General features: G+C 59.9%; 3 protein-coding genes across 5 annotated transcripts in view; 1 reads left to right on the top strand and 2 right to left on the bottom strand.

Annotated features, from left to right (window-relative positions):
* The first annotated feature begins 27 nt into the window (after positions 1-27).
* LOC117646520 (CCAAT/enhancer-binding protein gamma-like) lies at positions 28-2,262 on the top strand. 2 transcript variants are annotated; one of them, XM_034387532.1, is made up of 4 exons: positions 28-200; positions 636-774; positions 869-1,025; positions 1,113-2,262. In XM_034387532.1, the coding sequence occupies exons 2-4, from the start codon at positions 637-639 to the stop codon at positions 1,238-1,240; spliced, it is 423 nt and encodes a 140-aa protein (XP_034243423.1). In that variant the 5' UTR covers positions 28-200; position 636; the 3' UTR covers positions 1,241-2,262. The 2 variants fall into 2 exon arrangements, with proteins under 2 accessions (XP_034243423.1, XP_034243424.1); XM_034387533.1 differs by lacking the exon at positions 28-200 and adding an exon at positions 332-501.
* A 146-nt stretch (positions 2,263-2,408) lies between these two features.
* LOC117646518 (glutamate [NMDA] receptor subunit 1) lies at positions 2,409-8,821 on the bottom strand. 2 transcript variants are annotated; one of them, XM_034387530.1, is made up of 14 exons: positions 8,672-8,821; positions 8,299-8,550; positions 7,914-8,209; positions 7,649-7,822; positions 7,456-7,569; positions 7,007-7,371; positions 6,660-6,934; positions 6,069-6,327; positions 5,840-5,988; positions 5,609-5,766; positions 5,349-5,521; positions 4,911-5,170; positions 3,453-3,796; positions 2,409-3,357 (listed from the first exon to the last, which is right to left on the bottom strand). In XM_034387530.1, the coding sequence occupies exons 2-14, from the start codon at positions 8,536-8,538 to the stop codon at positions 3,294-3,296; spliced, it is 2,871 nt and encodes a 956-aa protein (XP_034243421.1). In that variant the 5' UTR covers positions 8,539-8,550; positions 8,672-8,821; the 3' UTR covers positions 2,409-3,293. The 2 variants fall into 2 exon arrangements, with proteins under 2 accessions (XP_034243421.1, XP_034243420.1); XM_034387529.1 differs by lacking the exon at positions 2,409-3,357 and having other exon boundaries at positions 3,709-4,438; positions 8,672-8,805.
* A 4,554-nt stretch (positions 8,822-13,375) lies between these two features.
* Positions 13,376-25,852, bottom strand: part of LOC117646143 (calcitonin receptor) — a 29,503-nt gene continuing 17,026 nt past the window's right edge. Inside the window, exons 2-11 of the mRNA XM_034386875.1 lie at positions 22,632-22,716; positions 17,302-17,409; positions 15,624-15,730; positions 15,448-15,539; positions 15,242-15,371; positions 14,592-14,942; positions 14,347-14,520; positions 14,219-14,260; positions 14,047-14,127; positions 13,376-13,965 (exon numbers count right to left, since the gene is read on the bottom strand). Of these exons, the coding sequence (XP_034242766.1) occupies positions 13,960-13,965; positions 14,047-14,127; positions 14,219-14,260; positions 14,347-14,520; positions 14,592-14,942; positions 15,242-15,371; positions 15,448-15,539; positions 15,624-15,730; positions 17,302-17,409; positions 22,632-22,716 (1,176 nt within the window). The 3' untranslated portion in view covers positions 13,376-13,959. The remainder of the gene's footprint in view (positions 13,966-14,046; positions 14,128-14,218; positions 14,261-14,346; positions 14,521-14,591; positions 14,943-15,241; positions 15,372-15,447; positions 15,540-15,623; positions 15,731-17,301; positions 17,410-22,631; positions 22,717-25,852) is intronic.

Here is a 25,852-nt window from a genome sequence, read left to right as displayed (position 1 = left end):
GTGACTGGTTCCCAAGGTCAATAATCCCCTACCACAACTTCTCATACAACTGTGCCGATTTGCAATCGCTTCGCGCTGTGTTGTTTTTCGTTTGTGTCCGTCAGAATCCTCTGCAATTTATTTGATTCTTTCTCTTCTGTGTTCGGAGAACGAGCAAATTGTGTCCAGTTTTTCCTGTTTCGTTGGCTCAATACATTAAGGTAACCTTGAGTGGTTCTCGTGTTGGTGCAAGCAATGATTGGACGGCGGTAGACACAATGCGTACTATTGCGTAATACTTAGTGTTGATCATGTCAACATTTAAAAATGGCTATTTTTTTCTGCTAGCTCGCACAGTTTTCTTTTTAAACTGAAGTTGCAGCGAGTGAGGATGTGGTTTATGTCGACAGTGTTGCACAATTTGTATTCGTGAGATATCGTAACCTATTTGGACCAGCTAAACTTTGTTTCTGCTTCAAGTTTGTTGTTTCGTAACCAAATTTAGAGGAAAATATTTAATTAGTATGTTTAAATGAAATGTTTTATTGTTATTATCAACCTTTTGCTCATGACAGTGTACATGAGTATTATGTGCCACTTTCCATCTATGTGAACCCATTTTCTTACTGCCTTTTTTTTGTTTTGGTGCATTGCAGGATGGCGCCCCGAAATAAAGAAAATAAACAGTCAAAAGGGCGGCGTGGAGACAACAGTTCTAGAGAGGAGTCCGACAGGGAGTGGGAGAGGGAGAAAGATGGAGATGAGTACCGCAAAAGGAGAGACAGGAACAACCAGGTACTGCTCTGGAGGCCAAAAGTACTCAAGCTGCTCCCTATTCTCTTCATAATATTTAATTCTAATTCTGAAAAACTTTGTTGTTTCTCTTTAGGCTGTGCGAAGAAGTCGAGTGAAAAGCAGAATGCGTACACAGCAAACATTGGAACGAGTCAATCAGCTGAAAACAGAAAACGAGCTATTAGAAGAGAAAATCCGCATTCTTACTAAAGAACTTGGTTTTTTGAAGGACCTATTTTTAGCTCATGCAGGTAATTTTTTTCCTTTCTCACTGACTGTAGGAAATTAGACTATTTGCCTTGTCGGTATTATATATTTCTTTAATAATTTTTTTTCAGGTAATGCACATGCAACTGACCTGAATGGCATAGACTTGGAGCGGCTTTTAAGTGACACTCCTAAAGAAGCACCTACCACAAGTTCAAGCACCTCAGGGACTTCAAGATCCCGTTCAAAGCAGTATTAGACCACTTATTCTCTTTCTTTCCCATTATCATGTGAATGATTTTAACCCTTTCAAAATTGGCCAAAATACTGATTTAGCAGTATCGTCATGAAGGACTGAATTACTGTCTCTTCATTTTAAAAATGGAAAAATAGCCTCTGGTTTGTTTTCAATTTAGAAATTTCATAATTGTACATCACTTGAAATGTACCACAGGTTTTCTTGTTAGAGATGAGGTGGGTGTATAGGCAGACGTACTAAGGTTATCTACAGTTGTGTAGTAAATGTCATTTTAGCCCCATTTGAGATTGTACATTTATGCAATTATGAGCCAAGCTTTGAAACAGTGAGACAATATTTTCTTGCTGAGTGTACCAAAATTGTGGTGCCTTGTTGCATTTCTTTGGTCTAAGCCATTGAACTTATTTATGTTGATTTTCAAAGTAGAAGTAAATTTGTCATATTATCATTCATATTTTCTGTATGTAATAAAATGTTTTATGATAGTGTTTACAAACTAATGAAAGTAGTATTATTATTTAAAGTAGCTTTAATTGATGAGATAGAAATTAGAGAGTATTAGTCTCACTTTTTTCTGTTAATAGTTTTAAAGTAGTGTGTATATGTAAGGCTTTGTTGAAAGCATTTAAGTGTAACATTTGTATGCATGTTCACTATTGTGGGCTGAGCAACTGTGATTGCTTTAAATTATTGTCTTCAAAGAATGAAATGTACAGCCCTGTCTTTGAAATCAGGAAAGAAACAAACAGGAAAAAAATCATTGCATCACTCTGCTGCACATTTCCTGGTTCTCTGTTTGTTTGTTGACTAAAATACAATTTCTGCTGACTTAAGTTCATTTTTCATCTTTAGATATCTTTTAGTATTGTCACATACTGGCTTAACTATTTTATTGTTTATATAATATGTCTATCTGTGTTTGAAAACTTGATGTTTTTATGGTATTGTTTTTTAAAAACGTGTTGCTCACTGTCTTTGTATTTATTATTTATTACTGCGAAATAGAGGCTCTCTGTTCAAAATTTTGAATCCATGCCACATGCTATGCAACAACATAATTCCAAATTTAATTTCTAGATAGGCCATATGGGAAGTTGATGAATGCTGATTTTCATTTCATTGTTTATTAAATCATGAAATGACCGCACTGTTTAATACAAATACAACATTCACAAAATTTCAATTTAATTTTTTAACGTATGTACAATTTTTTCTTCAATCTGTTTATTACAATCAACACTTCACACTTTTTATGCTCAATATTTATTACTACAGTCATCAGGAGACCTTCTAAGTAGGACATAAAAGTCACAACAAAATCATAATGTAAAGTCTGGTTGAATCAGTCACCAACATGTTTCAAATACCTTCACATCATGATGCGTTTGTCACTTTTTCTTTCTAGGGGTATCCTGACAGACTACTTAGACTATGATAGACTGATAATAAGTGAGCACCCTTTGCACCCGAGCCACACGAATGTCAAGCCAAGCTATTGGCAATCAAAATCATGAGCTGAGGAAAGTAATACAATATAGTTAGCGAATGGCACCCCACGCTGAGGCTCTTCACAAAGCAAAATATGTCTCTAAGATGCCTTCACTTTAACAAGGAGGACTCATGCAACCGAGTCCTTAATTGATTTAAAAAATGGTCAGTGGCAATTCCACGAGGCTGAGGCTGTGGAGCTGCTGTGGAGCCGCTCGACTCGTCACACCTCGATGAACTACTTAACGAGGACGATGTCGGGAAATCCCCGCATCAACCAGCAGGTCGCGCTGTCCTCATAGTGTGGATGCAAATACAGAATATCACTCCCCGAAAACAACAACAATTGAACTAGACGAGGACGGCTGGGGGATCGAGGTCCAGGGTCCTGGCTGGAGTGGCTTGGAAGACATCGGACGATGGTCGGGTCATGCAGCGACCGACGCCCTCCTCGCCTGGGCGGTGGCGCGGCCGGCGCGGCCCTGGGGGCGGTCCCGGTGGGGCTGGCAGCCTGTGGCAGTGGTGCGCCTAGCCCTGGCGCGTGGCTGGCTGTGGCGGGGCGGGGCTACTCGCTGCCGTCCGCGTCGCTGTACACCCAGCTGTGCGGGGAGGTGCTCCGACTCCGCGGCCTGCGCACAAAGGCGTCGTCATATAGCAGAGGATGTAGACCCGCCAGGCGGCCTCGGGGCGGCAAGCGGCGGCAAGTGGTGCGCGGCATACTCACCCTCTCGGCGGCGAGGTGACGCTGGCGACGCCGGCCACGTGGATCTGCTCGGGCCGGCCCACGCTGGCGCCCACACTGGCGAGACGGCCGCGCTGCCGCAGGTCGCACGGCGTGGTGGTGCCGCTGGGGGCGCCGCTGGCCGCCCCGCTGGCCGTGCCGCTGCCGGGCCAGCCCTGGCCGAGGCACTGCGCGGGGTGCGGCGGCCCCACCACCATGCCCGTCATGGACACGGGCGGCAGCACGTGCAGCGCCTCCACCGACAGCGACAGGCTGACCGGCTCGTTGACGCCGTTCGCTTTGAGCCGCCGCTGCTCCGCGATCGTCGCCCGGAGCGTCTTGCGTTTCTGCGGAACAACGGCGGAGGTTAGGACGGACGCCGAGGAAGGACGGCGCGAGAATGCAGCGGTCCCGCCCTGAGTCCCGCCGCGGAGCGGCCAGAGTAGTGAAGCTGCGAGGGAAGGAGTGGAAAAGTGGTGCATTTTCGTGTCCTACGATGTGATGACGAAGTGTCGTTGGTCATGATCGAGGTGCGTGTAGAAGGAATGTGGCCATTCTGCGGGACTTCCCCTGCTCGACTAGGTGACATTCTAGACTGATCTACTTGCACACACTAAACGAATGGCAGGACTGCGTGTATGTGTGTATAGTGTGTGAGTGAACTGTAAAAATTTATTGTCACTTTATTATAAAAGAGTGGAAGAGAATCTCATCACAGGGTGATGAGATTTTCATCAAAGCTCCACCATCAAAGCAATATGGCCGTGACAAACTATGTCATCAACTGGTTTGCTGAGATCCTTTTGAGGAAAATCAGTCTTGAAATTGTCATCAAGCGACAACGAAAAATTCGACAGTGTGCAGCTAACATTTAATAAACCATTCCGCAGGCAAAGCCCCCGTAGAGAGTCCTTCTGAGAGTACGTCACCTCCTTGGCGATAGCCTAGCCGGACTCCGGACTCACCTCAACAGCCTCGGGGCAGCCTCTCTGTATGAAGCAACAACACCAGTGAGTTAGCAACACCCAACCCAACCCGGCCGCGCCTGGGTTGCCTGAGTGCCAGGGCTGCCTTGGCCGCCTGGGCCCCGGCTCACAGTATGGGTGTACAGTGTATGTACAACAATCCAAGCCAGTTCCGCCGTGTGCGTCTCGGCGGCATCCCCGCCCCTACCATTGTACCCGACTAGCGAAGATCGTTTACAGGTTAAGGTCAACACTGGAAGGATTCAAGGGAAAAGCCCCCCCCCCCCTCCCCATGGCGACTAGAACCGCCAGAAAGGTAGGCAAAAGGCCATACTTCGCCCGTGTAAGTAGACAAGAAGTGCTACTTTGCCCCCTCCCTCCCATAAGGCCGCCTTTTGAGCCGCGCTGTGTTGGGCGGGTCCGGGTTCGAATCCCGGCCTTGTCCCTTTGGCGGGGCGGGGCGGGGCGGGGCGGGGCGGGGCGGGGCGGGGCGTACCTCGATGGCGCCTCTCCACTTGTCGGCGGCGTGGCGCGCCAGCTCCAGCCGCTTCTGCTTGCGCGTCTGGTGCTTCTTGTAGACCATCTCGATGAGGATGAGCACGACGCCGAACGCGATGCCGCCCGCCACCAGGATGAACACGCCCGCCATGTTCTTGAGCCCCAGCGTGTTGGGCGTCTTCTCGTTCTGCTCGCACTGCGCCAGGTTCAGGTTCCCCTGGAGGATCCACCGGTTGTCCAGACTCTCCATGAAGCCGCCTGCAGGAGAAGGAGTCGTGAGAAACGCCACGCGAGCCGCGACACTGACAGCGGCCTGAGTCGGGGTGGGGAGTGAGAGCGCCTGACGTCGGGCGGAGGCCGGCCCGTCACGCAGGGGTGCTTGGCGGGTCGGCCTACCCTCGGCATGACAGGCGCTCTCCCCGCCCCTCCGGCTTACTCTCGTGGAAGTCGAGGATGGCGAGGGTGACGGCGTCGGCCCACGGCGAGCCCTTCTGCAGCCCGATGCCGTAGCCGGACCGTCCGAACAGCTCCCCGGCCGTGACCAGCTCGCAGTCCTGCGCCGCCTCGAAGTCCAGTCTCGAGCTGTCCCAGATGAACGCCATCAGCTTGCTGCCGGCGGAGCATCGAGAAAACTTTTTAGCGGCAGTGTTCCGTTTTTTTAAACGATCTGGACCGATTGCGGTTTTGACGGCGTACCCCCGCTTGACGTCCTCGATGGCGTCCTCCGCCGTGTCGTAGTTGTTGGCCTCCATGGTGCGGTACATGTTGCTGAGCTCCACCTGCCGCTTGAAGTACATATCCACCGCGCTGCCCTTCACCGTGGCGCACGTCAAGTTCTCCATCGTGTTTCGAAGCTGGAAACGAAAAAAATAAACTCGTTCGTCACGTCAAATGGCAATTCCCTGAGGCGAGCGGGGAAGCCCTCACCCTGGCGTCGTTGATCCCCGTGAGCTTGGTCTTGGGCCGCTCCAGCACGAGGAAGGCGGCCAGGTTGGCAGTGTACGAGGCGACGATGATCATGGCGAAGCCGGCCCACACCATGCCGAGCACGCGGGCGGAGAAGCTGCGCGGCGTGCCTGCGGAGGGAGAGAGACAGCCCGTCAGCACTCGGCCACCTGACTTGCGACGCTTGGACGGCGCGGTGCGCGGCACCCACCCTCGCCGATGCCGCTGTTGAGCAGCACGCCCCACGCGAACCAGATGGCCGAGCTGAGGTTGAGCGCGTCCTCCTCCGTGCCGTCCGTGTTGGCCAGCTTGAAGCGGCCGAAGGGTGAGAAGCGGTCCAGCAGGTACAGCACCAGCGCCACCACGTGCACCGACACCATCACCAGGATCCACAGCGTGTTGGAGAAGGGCTGCAAGAAGGACACGAGCGTCGACGACCGCGACGGCTTCTTCTCCAGGATGGTGATGCCCTGCAACAGCGACGTGGCCGTCAGCGGGGAGCGGGTTTGGCCGCAGTCGGCGGGGTCGCCGAAGAGCGCGGCGCCGCGCCTGCTGGCGCCTCACAGTGGGCCAGAAGACCGGTGGAGCGGCCAAAATTCTAGACGCGTTTTGAGCTCCAGAGACGCTAAATGGGACACAAACCGACCGTGTGACCCCACCAATGGATTCCTCGTTCGGAGAGCAATCCATTGGTGGGGTCACACGTTCGGTTCGAGTCCTAATTAGCGACTCTGAAGCTCAAAACGCGTCTAGAATTTTGGCCGCTTCGCCGGTCTTCTGACCCACTGTGCGCCTGCCTCACCTGGTACTTGAAGGGCTTGGAGAACTCGATGAATTCGGCGCGCTCCGGGTTGATGGTGAGCGGCGCCACGATCATGTCGGCGCGCTCGGCGACCAGCTCGCCGATGAGCCCCGTCCACTCCTTCTTGCCGCCCACCGTGGTGTTGCGGATCACGTAGTTGCCGAACAGCCCGTCGGGCGACAGCGCCAGGCTGTACGTGAAGTTGATGGTCTTGGCCAGCTCCTGCAGCAGGTCCATGCAGAAGCCCCGGCAGCAGTGCATGACGGTGTCGATCGCTACGGACACGAGAGACAGAGGTAGAATCGAGCAGGACAAGTAATGGGAGCGGACGCGGCGGCTCGGCTCACCCCCAGTGCCGTCGTCGGAGCTGTTGAAGTGCGGGCACGGGATCTCGTCCTGGTTGCACTTGTCGTCCTTGGCCTCGCGCACGTACACGAACGGCTTCTCGGCGATGGTGAGCACTTTGAGGTGCGTGGGGATCATGAAGCCCTCGGGCTTGGTGCGGATGCGGCCCGGCCACAGGATGGCCGTGTCGTCCAGCGTCAGCCGCATGCGGTCAACCTCCCGGGAGAAGAGGTAGTGGCCCACGGCCTCCTGCACCTGGTTCTCCTTGATGTTCACCACGTCGTACTCGGCGTTCACGCGGTCGCCGTTCTCGTCGAAGGCCACCTTTCCCGTCTGCCCGTCCAGCAGCTCCTGCTTCATGATGTACCTGAAGCCAAAGTGGAGGCGTCGATGACTCGCTGAGTGCGCCTCTCAAAGCGGACGACGGTTAAAAATAAAGGCGGACACTCACTCGAAGAGCTGCTTGCCAGTGTCCCAGATGGTGCCCGACGTCTCGCAGTCCGAGGGCGCCTCGGTGATGTTCTTCATGCTGGTCAGCTCGCGAAGCGCAGACGTCAGCACGAATCTTAGACGGACAGAAAAGTGTAAGAAACGAAACAAACACATTTATCGGTAGCAAAGTGGCGGCACTGCACTGCACTCACATGCTGTCCTGGATGTGGGCCTGCTCGGCCGTGGCGTTGACCAGCTTGAGGCCCAGCGTGCCTTCGGGCACGTTGTTGGCCTCCAGGGCCTGCTCGGTCACGATCCACACGTAGCCCGTCTCCGTCATGTTGAGCATCCCGGCGTCGCGGAAGATGACGCTCGCGTCTTTTTTTCTGCAACAAAAATTTAAACCCACCAAAAGTTTTTTTTTTTTTTTGGGGGGGGGGGGGGTCAAAGTTGATGGTCAGCCGATGGTGCACTCACCCCGCGTACATGAGGTACACCCTGGCCTGCGCGCTCCGGATGTCCAGCAGCTGCTCCGTGAAGTTCTCCAGGCCGGGCTCGAACTCGATGACGGACTCCACCTGCACCTTGATCTCCACGTCGTCCTGCTGGCTCTGGCTGGTGGACTGGAAGCGGCCCAGCAGCGCGCGCCCGTCCGTGTCGGACGAGTGGATGAAGATGACCTTCATGTAGTTGAAGTGCTTGAGCAGCTCCACCCAGACGTCGGCCTGGTGCGAGTAGGGCGGCACGGTGCGCAGGAACGAGACGTGGATGTTCTGCGGCCAGAAAAGCCCAAGTGATGAGTTGTTGCGTCCATAAAAAGTGTAGAATGAGACGGGCAACAAAGCATCATTTCCGCCCTCACCTTGTCGGAGAAGGCAGAGTCGCGAGAGGAGATGCCGATGACGGGGATGTGGTAAAAGCCACTTGTGTAGGAGACGGCCGCGGGGGAAAGGTCCCCCGTGAGCGGGTGAGACACGATGACGGCGTACACCTTGTGCGCGATCAGGTCCTTGCACACGTTGAGGGCGGTGCGGATGGGGTTGGGGTCCATGAGGATGAAGCACGGAAGGTAGGTCACGCCCTTCGGCACGTACTGGTCCATGAAGTTGATTTTCTGCGGCAGAACGAGCGATGGCAGTGTAGCGTCAGTGTAAGGGCTGCCCCGCTGCCTCCACTGCTCCGCGACCTTGGCCGCGTCGCGGCGTCGCCGCCTCCCTCCGCCGCTCGCCACTCACCTCGATGATCTGCCTGAAGTGTGAGGCGCTCTCGTTGTTGCTGAGCACGCCGCCGACGTTGTACGTGTTGGGGTTCTCCGCCCCGCATAGCGCGCAGAGCGGAGAGAGCGCCGCCAAGGCCAAGACTGCGGTCCGCAGCGCCGCCCCGGGCGCCCCGAGCGCCCCGAGCCCGCCGCGGGGCCACCGCGAGGTCGCCGACATTGTCCTGCAACCGGACGAACGGCATTCCTCAAACGCCCCGCAGTCTCTCTGCGTCGGATCGCAGTGAAGGCCGCGGCTGATTAGGCCCGACCCAGTAAGCACGGCGGGGAAGACCAGGCCAGGGGGGAGAGAGCGCCACTGGGGCGGCGGCACCGCCCTCCGCATCAGCTGACACCGCCCTGCACCACCCACCCAGGGGGAGATTCCCAATGTTTGGATACACGGCCGTGGCCGATTTTTCCGCATTCCGCTCACCGACACCTCGCCTGGGATGGAATCCGCGGCCCGCGAGGCCCAGCCCGACGCACACTGCCGTGCCCGCGGCGCGACGCCCGCGACGCCCGCGACACACACACGCTGTTGGGGAAGGGCTGAAGGCGTCCGACGCTACCCGCCCCGACGCCACCGACGCCCTGCCGCCAGGGCCGGAAGGGCGTCGCCCAGTGGCCGCCCTTGTCCCTTGCCGCGGCGGCGGGGCGGACACCAGCGGGCCGTGACGGACACCCCCGCGGCCGCGTGCGTCGTCGTGCGCACGGCCAGCCCTGCAAACGTGCTTTCTGTGACTCACCTCGCAGAGCGGCGCGCTACAGGACGGCTTGCTGTACGGCCGCCATGGCGATCACTGGCGGACTCTCGGATCGCGGAGTGCACGGAGTCTGGAGAGCCCGCGCCACGCCCCGCGATGCCCCCGTCTCCGCGCCCCTCCCCGCCGCCGCCGCGGCTCTCCCTCGCGCTGGAGCCCCCGAGCGGGGAGAGCGACGAGGCCAGGCGGCGGCGCGCCACACCGCGCCCCTCGCACGCAGCCGCAGAGCCATGGCAGGGCCAGGCAGGGCCAGGCAGGGCCGCGCCCGATCGATGTGGAGCTCTCCTCGCCTCGGCTCGGCTCTTCCCTCGGAGGCTTGGGCTCGGCTCGGCCCTTCACCCGAAAGGACCGTTCGGGCCCTCGTCCTAGGGCCTGACAGACCCCCACCCCGAGCCCTTTATTGCCCCCCATGCCCACTGTCTCCCCCGCAACAAGGAACATAATTCACCCGCACTACCCGGCGCTGTATGACGGAGTCGCGCTCGGAGGCGAGGCGATCCCACCCGAGTGGTCATCAGGCTGCGTCTTTTCGGTCTTTCCCGCCAAACATGTAAGTCTCTCTCGGACCCCCTCACCAAAATATCCACGAAAAGTCTTGAAGCGAAATATTCATGTCAAATTGTGCATCTCTGGTCTCGAAGTCACCCAACCTCGGAAATAGTTGTGACCGCAGAATTGTTTCCGTCACGGAGTATAGACGCGCACCAGTGCGAATACCCCTGGCTCACGCACCAGCCTCCCGCCAGTGGCCGCCACCCCTCGTAGGGCCTACCCCGCGTTGCGGCCTTGGCGCGGTGCGAGGGGTAGCGCCCCTCGCGCGTCAATACCCCTCGCCACGGCACTCTAGCGGCGGCCAAACAGGAATACTCCACGCCTACGACGCGCCTAGTCCCGGGTTCAGTCCCCTCTCCCCGGCATTTCAATGAGAAACTTGTCGCTGTGTAAGAAGCGAGAGGTCACTCGCGTGGCACATAAACCGGAGCTGCTCCCTGCAGGCCGCGCGCTGCGAGTAAGGGTTTGGGGCTCTGAACACGCAGATCCTGTTGTCCGCGGTTCGAGTCCCTCCCTCACGGCCCACCCCACTGTATCCGTTTTGTTTTGCCATCCCCGCGAAAACACGACACCTGGCCAACTGGCGCTACGCGCGCAGCGTGGCGTACTGTTTGCTTTTTGATTGGTGTGTGCACAGCGACTCCACTGTTATTCCTGCCGGCGCTGCTACTTTTGCTCGGCGCCCTGGCTGCCCTGCCTGGCCCCGGCGTGGTGGGCGAGCTGGCTACAGGCGAGCCCGGCGGGGCGGGGCCAGGCGGGGCCCCGCTGCAGGTCTGCGGGTGTCGCGCTCCGGGTCGCCGTGTTGGCTGTTTATTTTGGATGCCGCTTGACTGGGCGCCAATATTGACTGTGTTTGTTAGTGAGCGCCACGGCCGCCACGGCGCGCCGCATCCGCGGAGTTCGGGAGCCTCTCTTGGCCAGGGCGGCCTGCAGGGCCTGTTGTAGACTGATGCAGAGCGTCGCTAGCATGTCTCTTTCGCAGGGGATGCCTCATGAAAGCGAGAGAGACAGCGACGAAAACGACCACTCTTCGGAACCGTCGTTAGGCTGACACACTGCGTCATTATCGAAGCCACGACGCACGACTTTCGTCTTTTTGTCGTCGCGAGTTGCAACTTCCGGGCGGGCCTCCTTCCGGGGGGCGTGCTCCGCGTGCTCAGAGGCCCGCGGCCCGCCGGGCTTACAAAGAACACCCAAATCGGTTTTCCGTGCGTCTCGTGGGGGCCGTGCGGGGCGTGGGGCTGCAAGGATATCGGCAATCCCTTGGCGGCGGCGGCGCGCAGCAAGGCCAAGCAAGGCGGGACCGACAGAGAGAGCATTGTGTCCTGAGTTACTCATCCCATCCCCTTTGAGGCGGCGGAAAAGAATTCCCCTGCACACCGGACGTGTGCGCCCCCTTCCCCTCCGCGCCTGGCGCTTGGTCGCCTGCAGTGGACCGGCCGAGAGGTAAGGGATCGGCGGCGCTTGACGCGCTGGACGCGATAAGAGTCTCGCACCACCCTTTAGAGGGCGGAGGAAGCACTTGGCACTTGGGACTGCGAAAGGCGGCAGTGACCCCCCCCCCTTTTTCCTTCCGCCCGCCCCGCCCCTCGCCGGCATCCAGGATATCATTAGTCGCTCGGAGGCAGGACGCCCAGGACGGGAGACGTCCATTTGCGGCTCCAAGGGAATCCTCAAACAGGCTGGCCACCTGCCCCAATGGCCCCGCGGTACGCGGTAACAAGGAAGACCCCGCCGGCCGCGGCGACCACGGCCTGCTCATTACAGTGTGTCCATCCGTCTGGATGAAGGACGCCGTTGGCGAGCCGCGGAATGGACCAGTGCTGCCAATGACGAGGGCAAAACTCAGCAGCATACACTAGTGAAGAGAGGGTTGCCAACCTTAGCCTGTTCACGAGGCAGTATCTTGGCTGCGCTATCGAGAAGTTGCCTGGTGGCCTGGCCAAGGTTGGCCACTCTTTGGACACTGGTGCGAAGTGGGAACTTTCACCCATTATGAGGCGGCATTGGAATGAGCGGCACCCCTGCGCAATTCGATACTCACCTCTTTACGGCGGCCTCCTCGCTTTCCCCCAGTCCGCCATATTTGGTCTGGGAACGGCCCATAAAACGGCGTTTAGATGTCCCCTCCTCAGAAGGCAGGGCAGGCAAGGCAGGGCAGCAGCCCACCGCGCGCTGTCCCAGCCACCTCCAGCCCCCGCGGTCCCCGCCCGCGCCGCGGACTCAGCGATATTGGAAACGGCCGAAAAGGCCGTCCTCTTGCCTCGACAACATTATTCCGCCTTCCCCATTCACGATATTCCATTTTTCCTGTGTTCACAATATTTCCTGTTTGCGTCGCGGGGCTGCGCGGCGGAATCCCGCGCCCCAAAAAATACAGTGTGCATGCTTGACGGGTGCTGGGCAAGGAAACAGCTGTTACAAAACATATCACATTTCTTTCTTTTTCACGCATACAAAATAATAACACAATCTCTGATCGAGAGACAATAACCAGACACAGCTTTGTCGCACGCGCTTCACTGGAAACAGAAAGAGAACAATTCGTACACATGTACAGTAAGCCCGATCACAGGAATGGCTTTTATATAATCTTGAAACAAAGTGTTTTTGTGTAACTACTCGCATGCCAGTTCTGAATAACAATTATGATAATTCTGATAATTTTTTCTTGGTTCACAACTAAAATTGTACATTAATTTCTTTACTTGTGCATTCTAGCTAAACTAACACTATATAACAATGACATAACACAGTATTTACGATTCATTAGTCTAAGTTTTACTTTGAATCTGTCAGGGGCCGTGTGTGAATGTGTCAACCTTGTTTCATCATTACAATTAAAAGCGGCCCACGAATTTATTTGTGCAAGTTGAATTGTAAACAATCAGATTAAGCACACAGAGCTTGCTGTTCATCTGCACTAAGTTTGTCACCCTAAGTTCATTGGCACTTATCCTTATCTAACTGACTTGATGCTCACTTCAGCAGCACTAAAATAAACGAGTCTGTGCGCAGATTAATGTTTCCGCCACAAAAACAGTCACTTGAAATTTCCGAGTGCTCCAAAAACCAAAACTATGCACAATCCACAGGGAATCCCCTTGTCGACGAGGAGGTCCTGAGGCAACAGTAAGTGTTCGGCAGCCAGTCCCTCGTCCTCAGAGCGACTGGGAGTTCATTGTTTTGCAGCGGGCAGCGTCGGCGGGGACGCCGCGGCACTGTCTTGATCACAGATGCGTTGGTCCGTCGACGCCACTGGTCACACCACGGCCGGGATGGTGATGGTCTCGCACTGGCGGGACTCCACGACGTCACACTCGCTCTTCCCCTGCTTGCGGGCCAGGCGTCGAGCGGATGAACTGCAACAGAGAGGCGCGCACGCGTGCGCAGTTACCCAGGGCCAGGCGGGCACGCCGCAGCGTCGCGAGCCACGACGGGGGGATCATTAAAGGAAGCAAAGGGCGCAGTGCGCAGCCAAGCAGAGCGGATGCAATGCCGAGTTCTTGTTGTTGGTTTTCTGGTTCCTTTTGGGGCACAACGGTGTAGGGTTACGCTAGTCGTATACACTGTCGCAGATGCTCACCGGCAGCGGTTCCGTTTCTTATCTACAGAGCGGGGCGGGCAGCAAGGCAGCGACCTGCCAGTTGTATGAGAAGCGCTATGAATGGGGGGCGTCCGCCCCGTCGGCCCGTGCAGGCTGGCCGGTCTTTGCCGAGACTGGCTGGCTGGCTGCCTGTGGGGCTGGCCGAGCTGGCGATAAGCGCGACAACCGCACCGCCGCTAGCAGGCAGGCGCCACACTCAAAGGGATTATGCTAAAGGAAGGAGGACGAGGTGTTTGTGCCGAACTAAAGAGCGGGCCGCAGACCAAGCTTTGCAGCCGCCAAAAAGGCCGGCGGAAGAAGAAAAAAAAAACGCACTCTAACGACGCAGACAGATGTTAGTAAGTCTCAAAGCTGCAAAAAAAGGAAGCGAAAAGAGGTAAAAAACGTTGAAATTGAAGAAGAAAGAAGCGGTGCTAACCTAAGCCGACGTACCGAGACGGTGGTGGCGGTATAGGAATTGGCCCTCCGTCTCTGAAATACGAAATCCATTCGCCTCCTCATTTGCGCCAGCACCTGTGGACAAGGGGCGGGGTTACGACTCGCCTGGGTTGGTTCTGCTGCAGTGTTCTCAACGACGCAGCGGAGGCACTGGGCCGTACTTTACCTCGCCGTTGCAAAAGCAAAACAGAGTTGCGACCGCGAAGCCCTGCAGAGAGGGAGAGAAAACAAGAAATTATCTCGAGAAAACAACCACACGGTGCGCGTGCACACGGAGAACCGGTGGGGACTGACCTGGAAGGAGGTGAAGAAGGCCGAGACCACCTCGTGGAAGCGCTCCCACATGGAGCCCGTGTCGGGGCGGAACGGCGTCACCAGGTACTGCAGCCCCAGCAGCGGCAGCAGCAGCAGCGTGGCGCGCACGGCCTGCAGCAGGGTCCGCGACGGCCGCTCCGAGTGCGAGCCCACCTGCACACAACGACGGTTACCCTGACCGCCAGCACGCCACCCGGCGCCACCCGGCCACCGCGCAGACCTACCATCGGACCCGCCCGCAGCTTGCTCCACAGCACGCGCACGATGTTGAGCAGGAAGACGAAGTTGAGGACGAGCGAGAAGCACACGGGCACGGCCATGATGAAGTTGTACATGGTGTCGTCCATCCAGCAGCGCTGGCGCGCGTCCGGGTCGAGGCCGCGCATCACGCCGTACACCACGATGATGGGCAGCGGCACGGCCCAGCCCAGCAGGTACAGCCACTTGACGAGGCGCTCCTCGGCGCCGAACGCGTTCACCAGCACCGTGTGCAGGTACAGGCCCTCCGCCAGCATCCAGCAGTAGTTGGACAGCAGGAAGTAGTGCGTGACCACGTGCAGCAGCTGGCACCACTCCTGCAGCACAAGAAGCACGCCGTCGTCAAGCACTGCAGCGTGGCGCCTTCCGCCTGGCCGACATGTCCTTTAACGTGCCACGCCGCCCCCGCCGCGTCGCGCCGACGGCCGGCCGGGCCCGCCGCTGCCACCCACTTCATGTTTTATGTGCCCACGGAAGATGTATGGCCCAGTGGGTGGCTGCGACTCTGTCCCCCCCCCCCCCTCCGTGTTTTTCCCCCCCGGACGCGCAGCGCGGAGGCATGGCGGGGGTCGGAGCGATCCCTCATCTTCGTCATTATCGAGAGCAACAGGCTCACCGGGTTGTGGTTCAGGATGCTGTTGGAGTTGGGCACGACGATGCCGTAGAACAGCAGCCAGCCCGTGCAGTTGATGGCGAAGGAGCCGAAGAGGTTCATGTGCAGCGTTATCCGGGTGCACCGCAGTGCCCTGCGGAACAGACCAACGCGTCATGCGGGAGCAGGGGGCAAAAACGAAGGCAACTTCGTAAAGCAGCTCGACTTACTTGAAATAGAATAAGATGCCGAGGGACAGTAATAGTGCGAAGAGTGAAATGGAATATCCTAACTCGTTTATTAAAATGATACTATTTCTAAACTGGAAACGAAAGAGGAGAAACACGAATCATTAGTCAACGTCTGCAGGACATGATGGCTCAGGTCAGCGAGGCCGTCTACTCACCGCTAAGTCGTCGTAGTTTATACACGTGGTGTAGTTCGACCACTCGTTCCCCGTCTCCGGGTGGCGGAACCACGACCCGTTCGAGAGGCAGTCCCTGTGAGCGTTCACTGCAACAAACACAGATACATCATTACCCGTCCCATGGGCACGCCAAGCCACGCCACACACTGCCGCGGGCAGCCGACCCTGACGGCAATACATATATCTCATGCAAAGGGAAGGCAAGAGAGGAATTTCATTTGACTGTGCGGGGGAGGGGGGGGGGCTGGGACGAGGCGAGGCGCCCCTTGGCCGGGCGCTGAACCCGGATACCCATAACTCGCAGCCGATTGCCCCCGGCCAAGCGAAAGAGTTTTGCCCTTGTCGCCAGCATCGCCAGCCCGTAATGAGCCTGCCTGCCAGCCCTGCCAGCCCCGCCAGCCCCGCCAGGCTGCCTGCGCAGCGCCGCACCAGTTTCTCATCCCACACTCAATATACGTTCAATTTCCCTCCCACTGGGCAGGATGTACGGGGGGGGGCGTACTTACTGCGAAGTACATAGTACCCGCCTTGGGTACCCCCCCCCCTCCCGCCGCCCAACACATTCACACGCACACACACGCGTGATAAATAAAATATGTATAGTGCTATACACAGCGCGTTTTCAAAGAGTCATTAACTAGGTGCACCGCAATTAGGTGTGCGGTGTAGGGGGAGCGTGGTGCGAGACAGGGTCGGCCGGCGGGTCCGCGCGCACCGTGCGCACCGAGGCCCTGAGCGTGTTAGGCGGTGAACAATGCCTTGGGGACGGCGGCCGGCGTGGCGGGGCGGGGAGTGGCGCGGCGAGCTCACTTCACCACCAGATTGCAGGTGACGCACCGCGGCTCGCATATTAATGGCAGAAGGATTGGCCAGGCCGACGCGGGGGCGGATGGGGGAAAGCGGGAAAGGGGGGCGGGGATCTTTAATCCGCCCCCCGTCTGGGACTCCGGGAGCAACGCGTCAGTGTCTATCCCCACGGTGGAACTTTCCGTTTTTATTTCATTGCAGTGCGGCGCCGGCTTTGGCGCGTGGAGTTTGGGGCCGTCGGGGCCGTTGGGGCTGACGAGGCGTGATACGCACCGACCTTGCCGACGGCCTCCGCCAAGGACCGGCAGACAATGCCGTGCCGTGCGCCGTGCCGTGCCGCGCCGAGCCGCGTCAGGGCTGCTGAAGAATTGGCTGCCTACCCACACAGGCGATGACGCCTCCCTCCCCCTCCCCCTCCCCGGCTTGGCACTTGGCCTAGGCGTGAGTGCGGCGGGGCGTCGTCGGGAGCCGCGAGGCCCGCGGGCCGGGGCGGGGCGGGGCGGGTGGGGTGGCCTTGAGACATGGCAGACGTTGTTGATTTTATGGAGCCAATAAGGGATGGTGAACCCGACCCCGCCGCCTCTGGCCGCCTCCCCGTTCCCGTTCTCCTCCCCGACTCCCTGGCTGCGCCAGAGAGGTCCACGACACCGGGAGAGCGGCCCCAGCCCGAGCCCGGCACAGCCATCCAAAGCCATCGCCGGAAGTGGAGCCAGTTCCGGTTTGCGTTTTGGCCAGCAGCGTTTCCTGTTTGCACTGCGCGGTCCTGTCCGTCCCGCCCGTCCTGCAGCAGGCCGAGAGGCTTTTCGTCGCCCTGTCTCTGTCGCACTCAGGGCCGCACTGGCGTACTCACACTTGGGGTCGAAGCCGATGATGAAGTAGGGGCACGGCATGACGGCCGAGGTGTTGGCCTCGGTGTCCGGCCAGCAGACCCAGCTGTCGAAGACGCCGGGGCACATCGCTGCAACACGACAAAGAGCTCAGTTAGCGCACCTTAGAAATAGTTCCAGTTCAAAACTTTTGCAACCTTCACAAAAACTTGGCAAGGTGGAACAACGGGGAGTCGAACCCACGCCGGTCGGCGAAAGCCAACAGACGGCCGCCTAACGACCGGCCGGCGGTGACCACCCCTCCCCTCCCCTCCCCTCCCCTCCCCGGTTCGCAAGGTTCTCTGCCGTACATTTTATCGGAGCGTCATCTGCTTCGTTATCGGCGGCGGACCACCCGAAATTCGTCGACTTTCAAAAGAAGCGGAGGGCTGGATATAAAACGGGCAAAACTTTCGCAGATTGGGGCTGGCCGGTGCGGTGGACATGGCGGTGGCCGTGGCGGCGGCGGAGCGGGCGGCGTCATCGTAAAATGAGTGGTCGCGCATCAGCTATCGGTGGCGGGCCGTGGCCCGTCCCGTCATCAGGGCAGCGCCGGCAGCGCGGTTCGTCTGGGGAAACTTTTTTATCATCCCGACGTCTGGGACGTCCGCGCGTCACAGCAAAGGTCACAACAGCGACAACGCGGCGGCAGGGGGCGTCTTGTACGACTTTCTTTCTCAAAAAAAAAACAACAAAACGCGAATAAATCAGGCGACCTCACTTCGGCGTTCTTAACGAGTGCGAGTGAGAGGGCCACTTCAGCCCCGCCCCTTCGATCCTCTCTTCCAGCACACACGCACCCCCAAGCGGTGCCCCCCCCCCCCCCCCCCCCGCGGCGCCGATCCACCGGCCCATCACCTTTATTAAAAACACGATGCCTGCACTCGCTGCGTCGCCGTCGCGCAGGCAGACAGGCAGGCGGACAGACAGGCAGACAGGCAGACAGACAGACAGGCACCGGAAGGCGGCGCGCCCCGCGGCTTGTTCAAATATTCAGAGGCAAATCCTCGTAAAGATGAGCGGCGCGTAACAGGCCGCGGCTCGCCGTGGTTGATGTGCAGGGCACGCGCGATTTACACAGACACCGACACTAACTCACGTCTGGCTGTGCCGCGCCGTGCCGTGCCGCGTGGCAGAGGAGGGTCGACGAATTTTTCATGGCCCGGCGCGCTTCTAGCGGGGCCTCCCGCCATAAACCATGACGCCGTCCGAGGGGCCGGCCGGGCCGGCGGGGGCCCCGCCGGGGGCTGTCCCGGGGGCGGCGCGACGACGAGCTTTTCATAGTGGCGGGTAGGCGACGACGCGCGGCACCTCGCCGACGACGAGATCGACCTGCGCGTCGATCTCGCTAATGGAGGGCGGGCAGGCCCTTGGCCAGGCCGACCGTCGCGACCTTGAGGGCCTCGTCGACCTTGGCGGCCATCGGGCTCCAATCCCATCTCGGCCGTGTCGACCGTCTCGACCCCGATTGGCAGATTCGCCGTCCTTGTTTCTTTCCCCGGAAACCGCGGCGCCGTGCGAACGTGGCGCCAACTATAATTAGGTTTGGCGCACTTTGCCGAGTAGTTTGAAGCGCTCCGCTTTGCCCCGCCTTCATTCGGGATTCAAATGACGAGATAATCGGCGCCAAAGTGGCGCCAAGTTCGGCGCGAGGGCCAGGTTACGCCAGCAGGGCGTTCGCGGCGGGCAGGACGAGCCGAAAGCCACAAAGCCGGCGCGGCGCGAAGCGATATCAGCACCTCGCCACCGATAATATTTCATACATTTCACATTTCCCCCTCCTCCGCCGCGATGAAACAATAAAGTTGTTTTTCTTTCTTGTCCATCGGGTTTAAAGAACCGGCGAGGATGGGATATTAATGCCCTTCGCCGCTGGCGCGCTGACGCGCTGACGCCGGGGCTGACGACCAGGCCGGGGATGTTTGCCAAGGCGGCAAGTTCTGCTCGTGGATGGGCGTCTCCTTGTTCGCGTTCGCCAATGTCGAGGCCGGGGCCGAGGCCCGTCCAACACGCATACAATGTACATGTGACGGCGTGTGGTTGTGTGAGTAGGTGTGTGTGTCCAGGTGTGCGCGTGTAGGCGTGTGTCTAGGTGTGTGTGGCCTCGGTCGCTCTCCTTTTCATGAGACACAAAGAGCCACGAGGTAAAGTTCGGCACACCACGTACTAAGGGCGACGGGGAGACGGCCATCAGTAAGGGAGGCGAAAAAAAAGAAGAAGAAAAAGTTTCGGTTTGGAGCACAGGGGACAAAGGAAAGGGCTCGGGTGCTCGAAGAAAGGCGCAGGGAGGGAAAGGGAAAGAAAAATAAGGAATTAGATAGCGTTTACGGAAAGGGCTCCGGGCGCACAAGCCTAGCCAGCTCGGAGGCAGCGCATGCGGGGCGACACTAAGCGGACACACACGACTGCCGGCCGGGTAAGGAGCTTTCCATCGCGCATCGCATTACGTCACCGGACGGACGCGGCCCGGGCGGCCTTGGCGACGACGGCCTTGACGGCGGCGGCCTTGAGGTGGGGGCGGCGGCCGAGTGCAGTGACAGGGGCAGGGCCCGCCCCCAGGCCTCAGGCCCGGCGGACCCGCCCCCACTGACAACGCTCACCACTAACCATGGATGAGGGTGTGATGTAGGGACGGGGCTCGACTGTCTGCACTGCCTGTCAGGTCGGAGGCCGGCCTGGATCCAGGGCCCGGCCGCCTAGTCCGCCATTGCTATCTGGTTGCCACAGACATCCTCGGCAGCGCCACTGGAGCCGCGCCGAACCCACACTGGAAGGCGGCAGAGCGCCCTGGCCGCTGTGTATCCACCGCCCTGCGCCGCCCGCCTCGATCCGCACTCGGGATTACCCTTTAGAGGTGTACCCCCCTCCCCACCCCCCTCTCGCCTACCCCGCAGCGGGTGTGAAAACAGAGGGATTTGACAGCCTGATGGAATGTGATAGCGGCGGCAGTGTATTGGCGGGGGGAGGGGGAGGGGGTGGGGCTGCGGCGTGCCGCATTCAGCATTCTGTTGACAGAGCAAACAGGCTGGGCCGTCTTTGGGCCCATCGCAGTGTCGCTACCCCGCCCGCCCCGGCCCGCCCCTGCAGGCCTGCGGAGGGGAGGGGGGGGGGACAGAAAGGGGCGACTGCATCGCGCCGCCCGTCTGCCTGCCGGGCCTGCCCCTTCACAGCGACAGCACTGTCGTCTTAGAGCAAAGACGACAAGGAAAAAAGAGGGGGCGGAGTGAAAAGGAAACAGGGTCACCTGGAAGGCGCGTCCGCGTTCGAACGGCGCGGCGCGGCGTGAGGAACGAGGGCCGCCAGGACTGCTCGGCCGGGAAAAGGAGCACGCGGGACTCGTTTGCCGGAGATGAGGTGTGGTTGGGGCCCCGCCCCGCCCCGCCCCGCCCCGCCCCGCCCCGGCCCGCCCCGCCACGCGGCGTCGCTTGGAAATGAAATTGTCCGCGCCGCGCGCCAGGGCGCAAAAGCTCGCAGGCAACGCACGTGGTATTTACGGCACGGCCGTGACGCCCTGGAACGAGGCGGGGCGGGGCGGGGCGGGGCGGGGCGGGGCGGGGCGGGGCCAGCCTGGCCTACTGAGGCGGGTGTTCGCAGCCACGCGCATGCACTTCCTGGACCATAATTATTCAGCCATTAAATACCGGGCGCTAAACAACCCCGCGCTTCGCTGCGTCGCAGTGCAGGCCGGGAAAGGGGGCGGGGTGGGGAGGAGGGTGGGCGTTGATCACCGCAGGTGGGGGAGGCAGGATTCTGGCGCGAAAAAAGCTCGCTGGCAGTAGGTGTGGCGGGTTGAAAAATACAGGGTGTCGGCGCGGGGGAGTGGCACGAGCATAAACAGTATATAAGCTGCTGCTCCCTCCACCGCCGGCCCGTCGCGTACAGTCATGCTCAGAAGTGGGACGTTTCGGGAGGCAGGAATTTGCGCCAGCGGAGCAGTAAAAAAAAAATATCGGGAAGGTGCGGAAAATCTCGCGCCTGCTGCTTTCTTTCAAGGCCACCAGGGAAAAGTATGCATAGCATCAAAACCTACCGTAAAAAAAAACAACAAAACACAGACTTTTGCGGCGGAGTGTCCGCGCTGAACGCGTCCGTGGAACCGATTACGGCCCGATATTGCGGGCCAGCGTTCCGCCCGCTCCGCCGCCTCGCCTTGAAAGCCAGCAAGGCGCGCAACGGCCCAAACTTGCCGGTAATGAGAAGGTGCGAGGCGCTCGCGCGATGATTACGCGAGTCGTTTACGCGGCCGGCTGCCGTCCGGGCGGGGCGGGGCGGGGCGGGGCGGGGCGGGGCGCGCCTGCTTAATCGAATAAGCCACCGGAAACCTTGTAAAACGAGCGCCATGAGGGATCCGGGCCGGTGTTGCTTTCGCTTTGTTGCAAGGTATAAAAAGCCCGGTCGGCCGGCCAGCGCGCCTGCGAGCCGCGGGGTAGGCAACACGCACAGCATCCCTGCGCCGACGCGCGCCGGCTGCCTGCCTGCCGGGCGGCCTGCCTCGGTCTGCCTCGGCCTGCCGCTACAGTGCACCACCTCAAGGCACCTAGAACTTACTGAACCCAGCCAATTAAAGCACGGTTTATTGACTGGCTTCGGGTGGTATTTACATACAGGCGTCTGCCAACACCGCCCGGGGGCCCCAGGCGGCCGAAAGAATGTTCCATTGTTGGAGCCTGCCGGCGATATTGATGCGAATACATTAGCCCGATGATGAAGGTGCTTCAAACCGGCATGGCCGACATTCCCTACATTTCCACCCACCACCACGCGGTGCGACAGTGGCTCCCCGGGCTCCCACCCCCGCGGCGCGGGGCAGGCCAGCGCGCCCGGCGGGCGGGCGGCCCGCCGGATTTTGAAGAACACCATATATAGCGCACAATTTTACGGCGCTCTTATGGTCTCGTCATTTTATTAGGCCTGGTAGGTGTGTTTGTGGGCCGTGGCGTGGCGTGGCGTGGCGTGCCGTGGCGTGCCGTGCCGAGGGCTTGGCGCGCGCTGCCAGCAGCGCTCCTCGCCCGCTCTCGTTTTATAGGTTGGAATAAAGAGCGTGCCACTGTCGGGTGGCGTGGCCGGGCGTGGCCGGGCGTGGCCGGGCGTGGCGTTGGTGCGGACTGGAGACTGATTCCGCTCAGCGTTCCGACGCCCTGTCTCTCTCGCACCCTCACGGCGTGACGCCCTTCACGGGACGCCCCATGCGAGTGCGAGAGAGACAGAGCGCTGCTGCGTGCACTGAGTGGAGAGTGAGGCACGAAGCGCCCGACTGGTGGCGGCGAACGAAGTCTACACTCGAAACTAACAACAACACTGGAGGGATCCTTACGCCTCGAGTCGCCGCTCCGCGCCTGGGCGGCGTCGCTGATGTTGGCCTCGCAGTTCCTCCGGATGCCTTCCGTGATGTTGTAGATCTGCAACACAACAACAAGGCCATCATGAGACTCGCAGCACTCGCAGGCGCCACGACCTGCCGCTCGACGGGCGGCGACGGACATCGACCCCTGATTCCGAGAGCCGTTTTCGTCGCTCGGTCTCTCCCGCGCCGAACGGGGGACGCCCCGTGAGTGCGAGAGAGACAGAGACGGTCTGCGGCGGTAATTATTGGCAGGAGCGAGCGCGGCGATGCCGGGGCGGCCGGGGCTGCCGGGCAACAACACGGGGCGATGCGCCGCGACGCGGGGCAAGTGGTGGCCAACAACTACTGTCACATAAATCACAAGTTTTGTAGCGCAATCAGCGGTGCACCCCGCGGCCGCCGTGCCGCCGTGCCGCCGTGCATCGGGGGCCGCGGGCGGACGGGACGGACGGAACAACCTCCCGTTCCACGCCACCGCGACCACCACCCCGCCGACGACGCCCTCCCCGACCCATCCTCTGCGCCGCCGACCCACGCCGACCCTCGCCGACCCCGGCGGGGCCCCGGCCTCGGGGAGCCTCGGGGAGGAAGCGAGGCTGGCGCCGTAAAAATAACTTTGTTGCGGGCAACGCGTCGGCTCTTTGCCAGTACACGTCAGGTATGGGCAATGAGGCAGAGGGCCAGTACTCTCCCACGAACCGCGTCCTGCGTCTGCGCCACGAACACGATCCGACTCACACACAGCCAGCCAGCCAGCCAGCCAGACAGACAGACAGACAGACAGACAGGTAGACAGGCAGGGCCTGCTAATAATTGTTCTATTCGCACTCCAGCAGGCCCGCCTGCCGTAGAGGAAAGTTTTTCGTTTTCCAGGTGAGGTGCGGCGCGGAATGGGATTAGAGCGGCGGCTTTGTGCTGCACCGGGCCAGCCCGCCCCGCCCCGCCCCGCCCCGCCCCGCCCCGCCACACGGCCGTGTCGGCGCGCCCCACCCGCCACTCCTCCCTTTCGTCTAGTTCCTTTTTATCCGCCGCTCCGAACGGAACGCCGCTGCAGTGGCGCTGCAGCGTGCTTTTACCGCTGCAGCGTTTGCGGGCCGTGGGCCACTGCGCCGCTGCACTGGTGGCGCACAGTGGGCCAAAAGCCGGTTGAGGCGGACAAAACTCTAGACGCGTTTTGCGCTCCAGAGTCGCTAAACAGGCCTCGAACCGAACGTGTGACCCCACCAATGGATTGCTCTCCGAACGAGGAATCCATTGGTGGGGTCACACGTTCGGTTCGAGGCCTGTTTAGCGACTCTGGAGCTCAAAACGCGTCTAGAGTTTTGTCCGCCTCCACCGGTCTTCTGGCCCACTGTGCGGCGCCCTCTGCATGTGCGGCACGTAACTGCACCGATGCGATAGCGGGCCCGCCGCCGCTGCAGCCGCTGCTGCGCTCGCCAACTCGCGACAGCCGGCCCTTTTCCGAAGCCAGTTCCGAAGCCCTTCGCCGGGTACGCCCCCACACTGTTTCGGCCTCCGCGGCCACGCCGCGCCACGCCTGGTGCTCGTGAAGACACATGCGTTGGGCTGCACTCGCCACATGCAAATAAAGTGCCCCCCTCCCCACCTGCCGCACCGCATGCGGCCCGCAGGCACCGCACACCGCAGGCCGCTAGATCCTATCGCCGATGACAACTAGCCAGCAGAATTAACGGCTGGCTGTTCGGCCGGCCGGCGGGCGTGGAGCTGCGCGGCATGGAGGCTCGTTTCGTGCTTCAGTCACAACAAGCCGGCCCCGCGGTACGGGCTTCATTATAGCCCGTACACAGTTCGCCCTAACGTCTCACTGCCCCACCCCATCTTTCCTTGACTACCCCCTTCCCCTTTTCCCCCTCGTTGACTTTCTCGCGAACCCGGCGCACTAAAACACACAAAAAATTAGCTCGTGAATTCAGCCGAATGCACTCGGCGCCGAAAAAAACAAAAACAGCGCTTGCTATATGAAAGCGGCCTTTCCCGCCCAGGCGCTGTTCCGAGAGGGCGCCTCATGGTAACGACCCACTTGCCCTCAAAAAGCAAAGAGAAAAATCAACAAAAACAAAAAACTCTCAGTTTTGTTTTGTTTAATCGCAGGGCTTGGAATCTAAAGCGGACGACTTCCGCTGCGTTTCGCACCCGCCGCCTGGCGTCAACATTCAACATTCCCCACTTGCCAACATTGGCCACTTCTCGTTGGCGGCACCGTTCACCACAGTCGGCAGCGGCGTCGGCGTGCACCGCGCTGCATTGGGCCATCTATCACGCCACGCCGCGCCACGCCACGCCGCGCCACGCCGCGCCACGGCGCCGACCTAAGCAAAACTTGGCCAAGAACAAAGTAAGTTTCACCGGTCGCTGCGCCGCGCCGCGCCGCGACGTGACGCCCAGGGACGGGGCGACACGTCCCCGGGGACGCCACGGCGTCGGGCCTCCGCGCTCCGCCAAGACCTCCGCGGAGTAGTTGCGAGGACAGCGACGGCCGGCCGAGCGGAGTGGAGAGGCGAGCGCAGGTGCCTCCAGCTCCGGTGCCTCACCAGTCGGCGCGCCGTGAGGCCGTGAGAGCGGAAAGTTACTCCGGCCGGGTGAATTATTGCGGGCCAGCCAGGCCTCGTCACTCGCAATTCGACAAAGCGGCGCGAAGCGGCGGCACGGCGGAATTAAGGCGTGTGTGGCGGCAGCGCGGCAGCCTCGCCCTCCGCTCCGGCCCGGAGGAAGAGAGACAGAGACACGGGAGTGGCGGCCGTCTGCTCCCAGAAGGCTCCCCCACCCCTTCCCCCCGGCGGGCACAACTCGACGCGCCGCGCACACCCCGTCCGAAGCACGATTCAATGGCTGGCAAACTTAAACACCGCTCGCGTTGCCGCGCCGCGTCCCGCCGCGCGGCAGCACCACCCACACCGGCGCGGCCTCGCGACACGCGACACCTGCGCGCCCCGATCCGCCCCGTGATCGCGGTGCCTCGCTGGCTCCCGGTAAGCCCCGCCGCCAAGCCTCTCGACCGCGGGGGCGCGGAGTGTGTGCTCAGTCCGGCCACCCCGCCCCGCCCCGCAATGACTCCCGGCGGGGCTAATGGTGTTCCCATGTACGCCGCCAACACCTCAGATGGCAACCCGATATAACGAAGGGCTTCACGGGGATGAGTCCCGGGGGCGGGGCGGGGCGGGGCGGGGCCG

This window comes from Thrips palmi, unplaced genomic scaffold (genome assembly GCF_012932325.1).
Source record: "Thrips palmi isolate BJ-2018 unplaced genomic scaffold, TpBJ-2018v1 HiC_scaffold_19, whole genome shotgun sequence".
NCBI lineage: Eukaryota > Metazoa > Arthropoda > Insecta > Thysanoptera > Thripidae > Thrips > Thrips palmi.
Note: the sequence above shows the minus strand (reverse complement) of the source record. Positions and strands in the feature narration are given on the sequence as shown.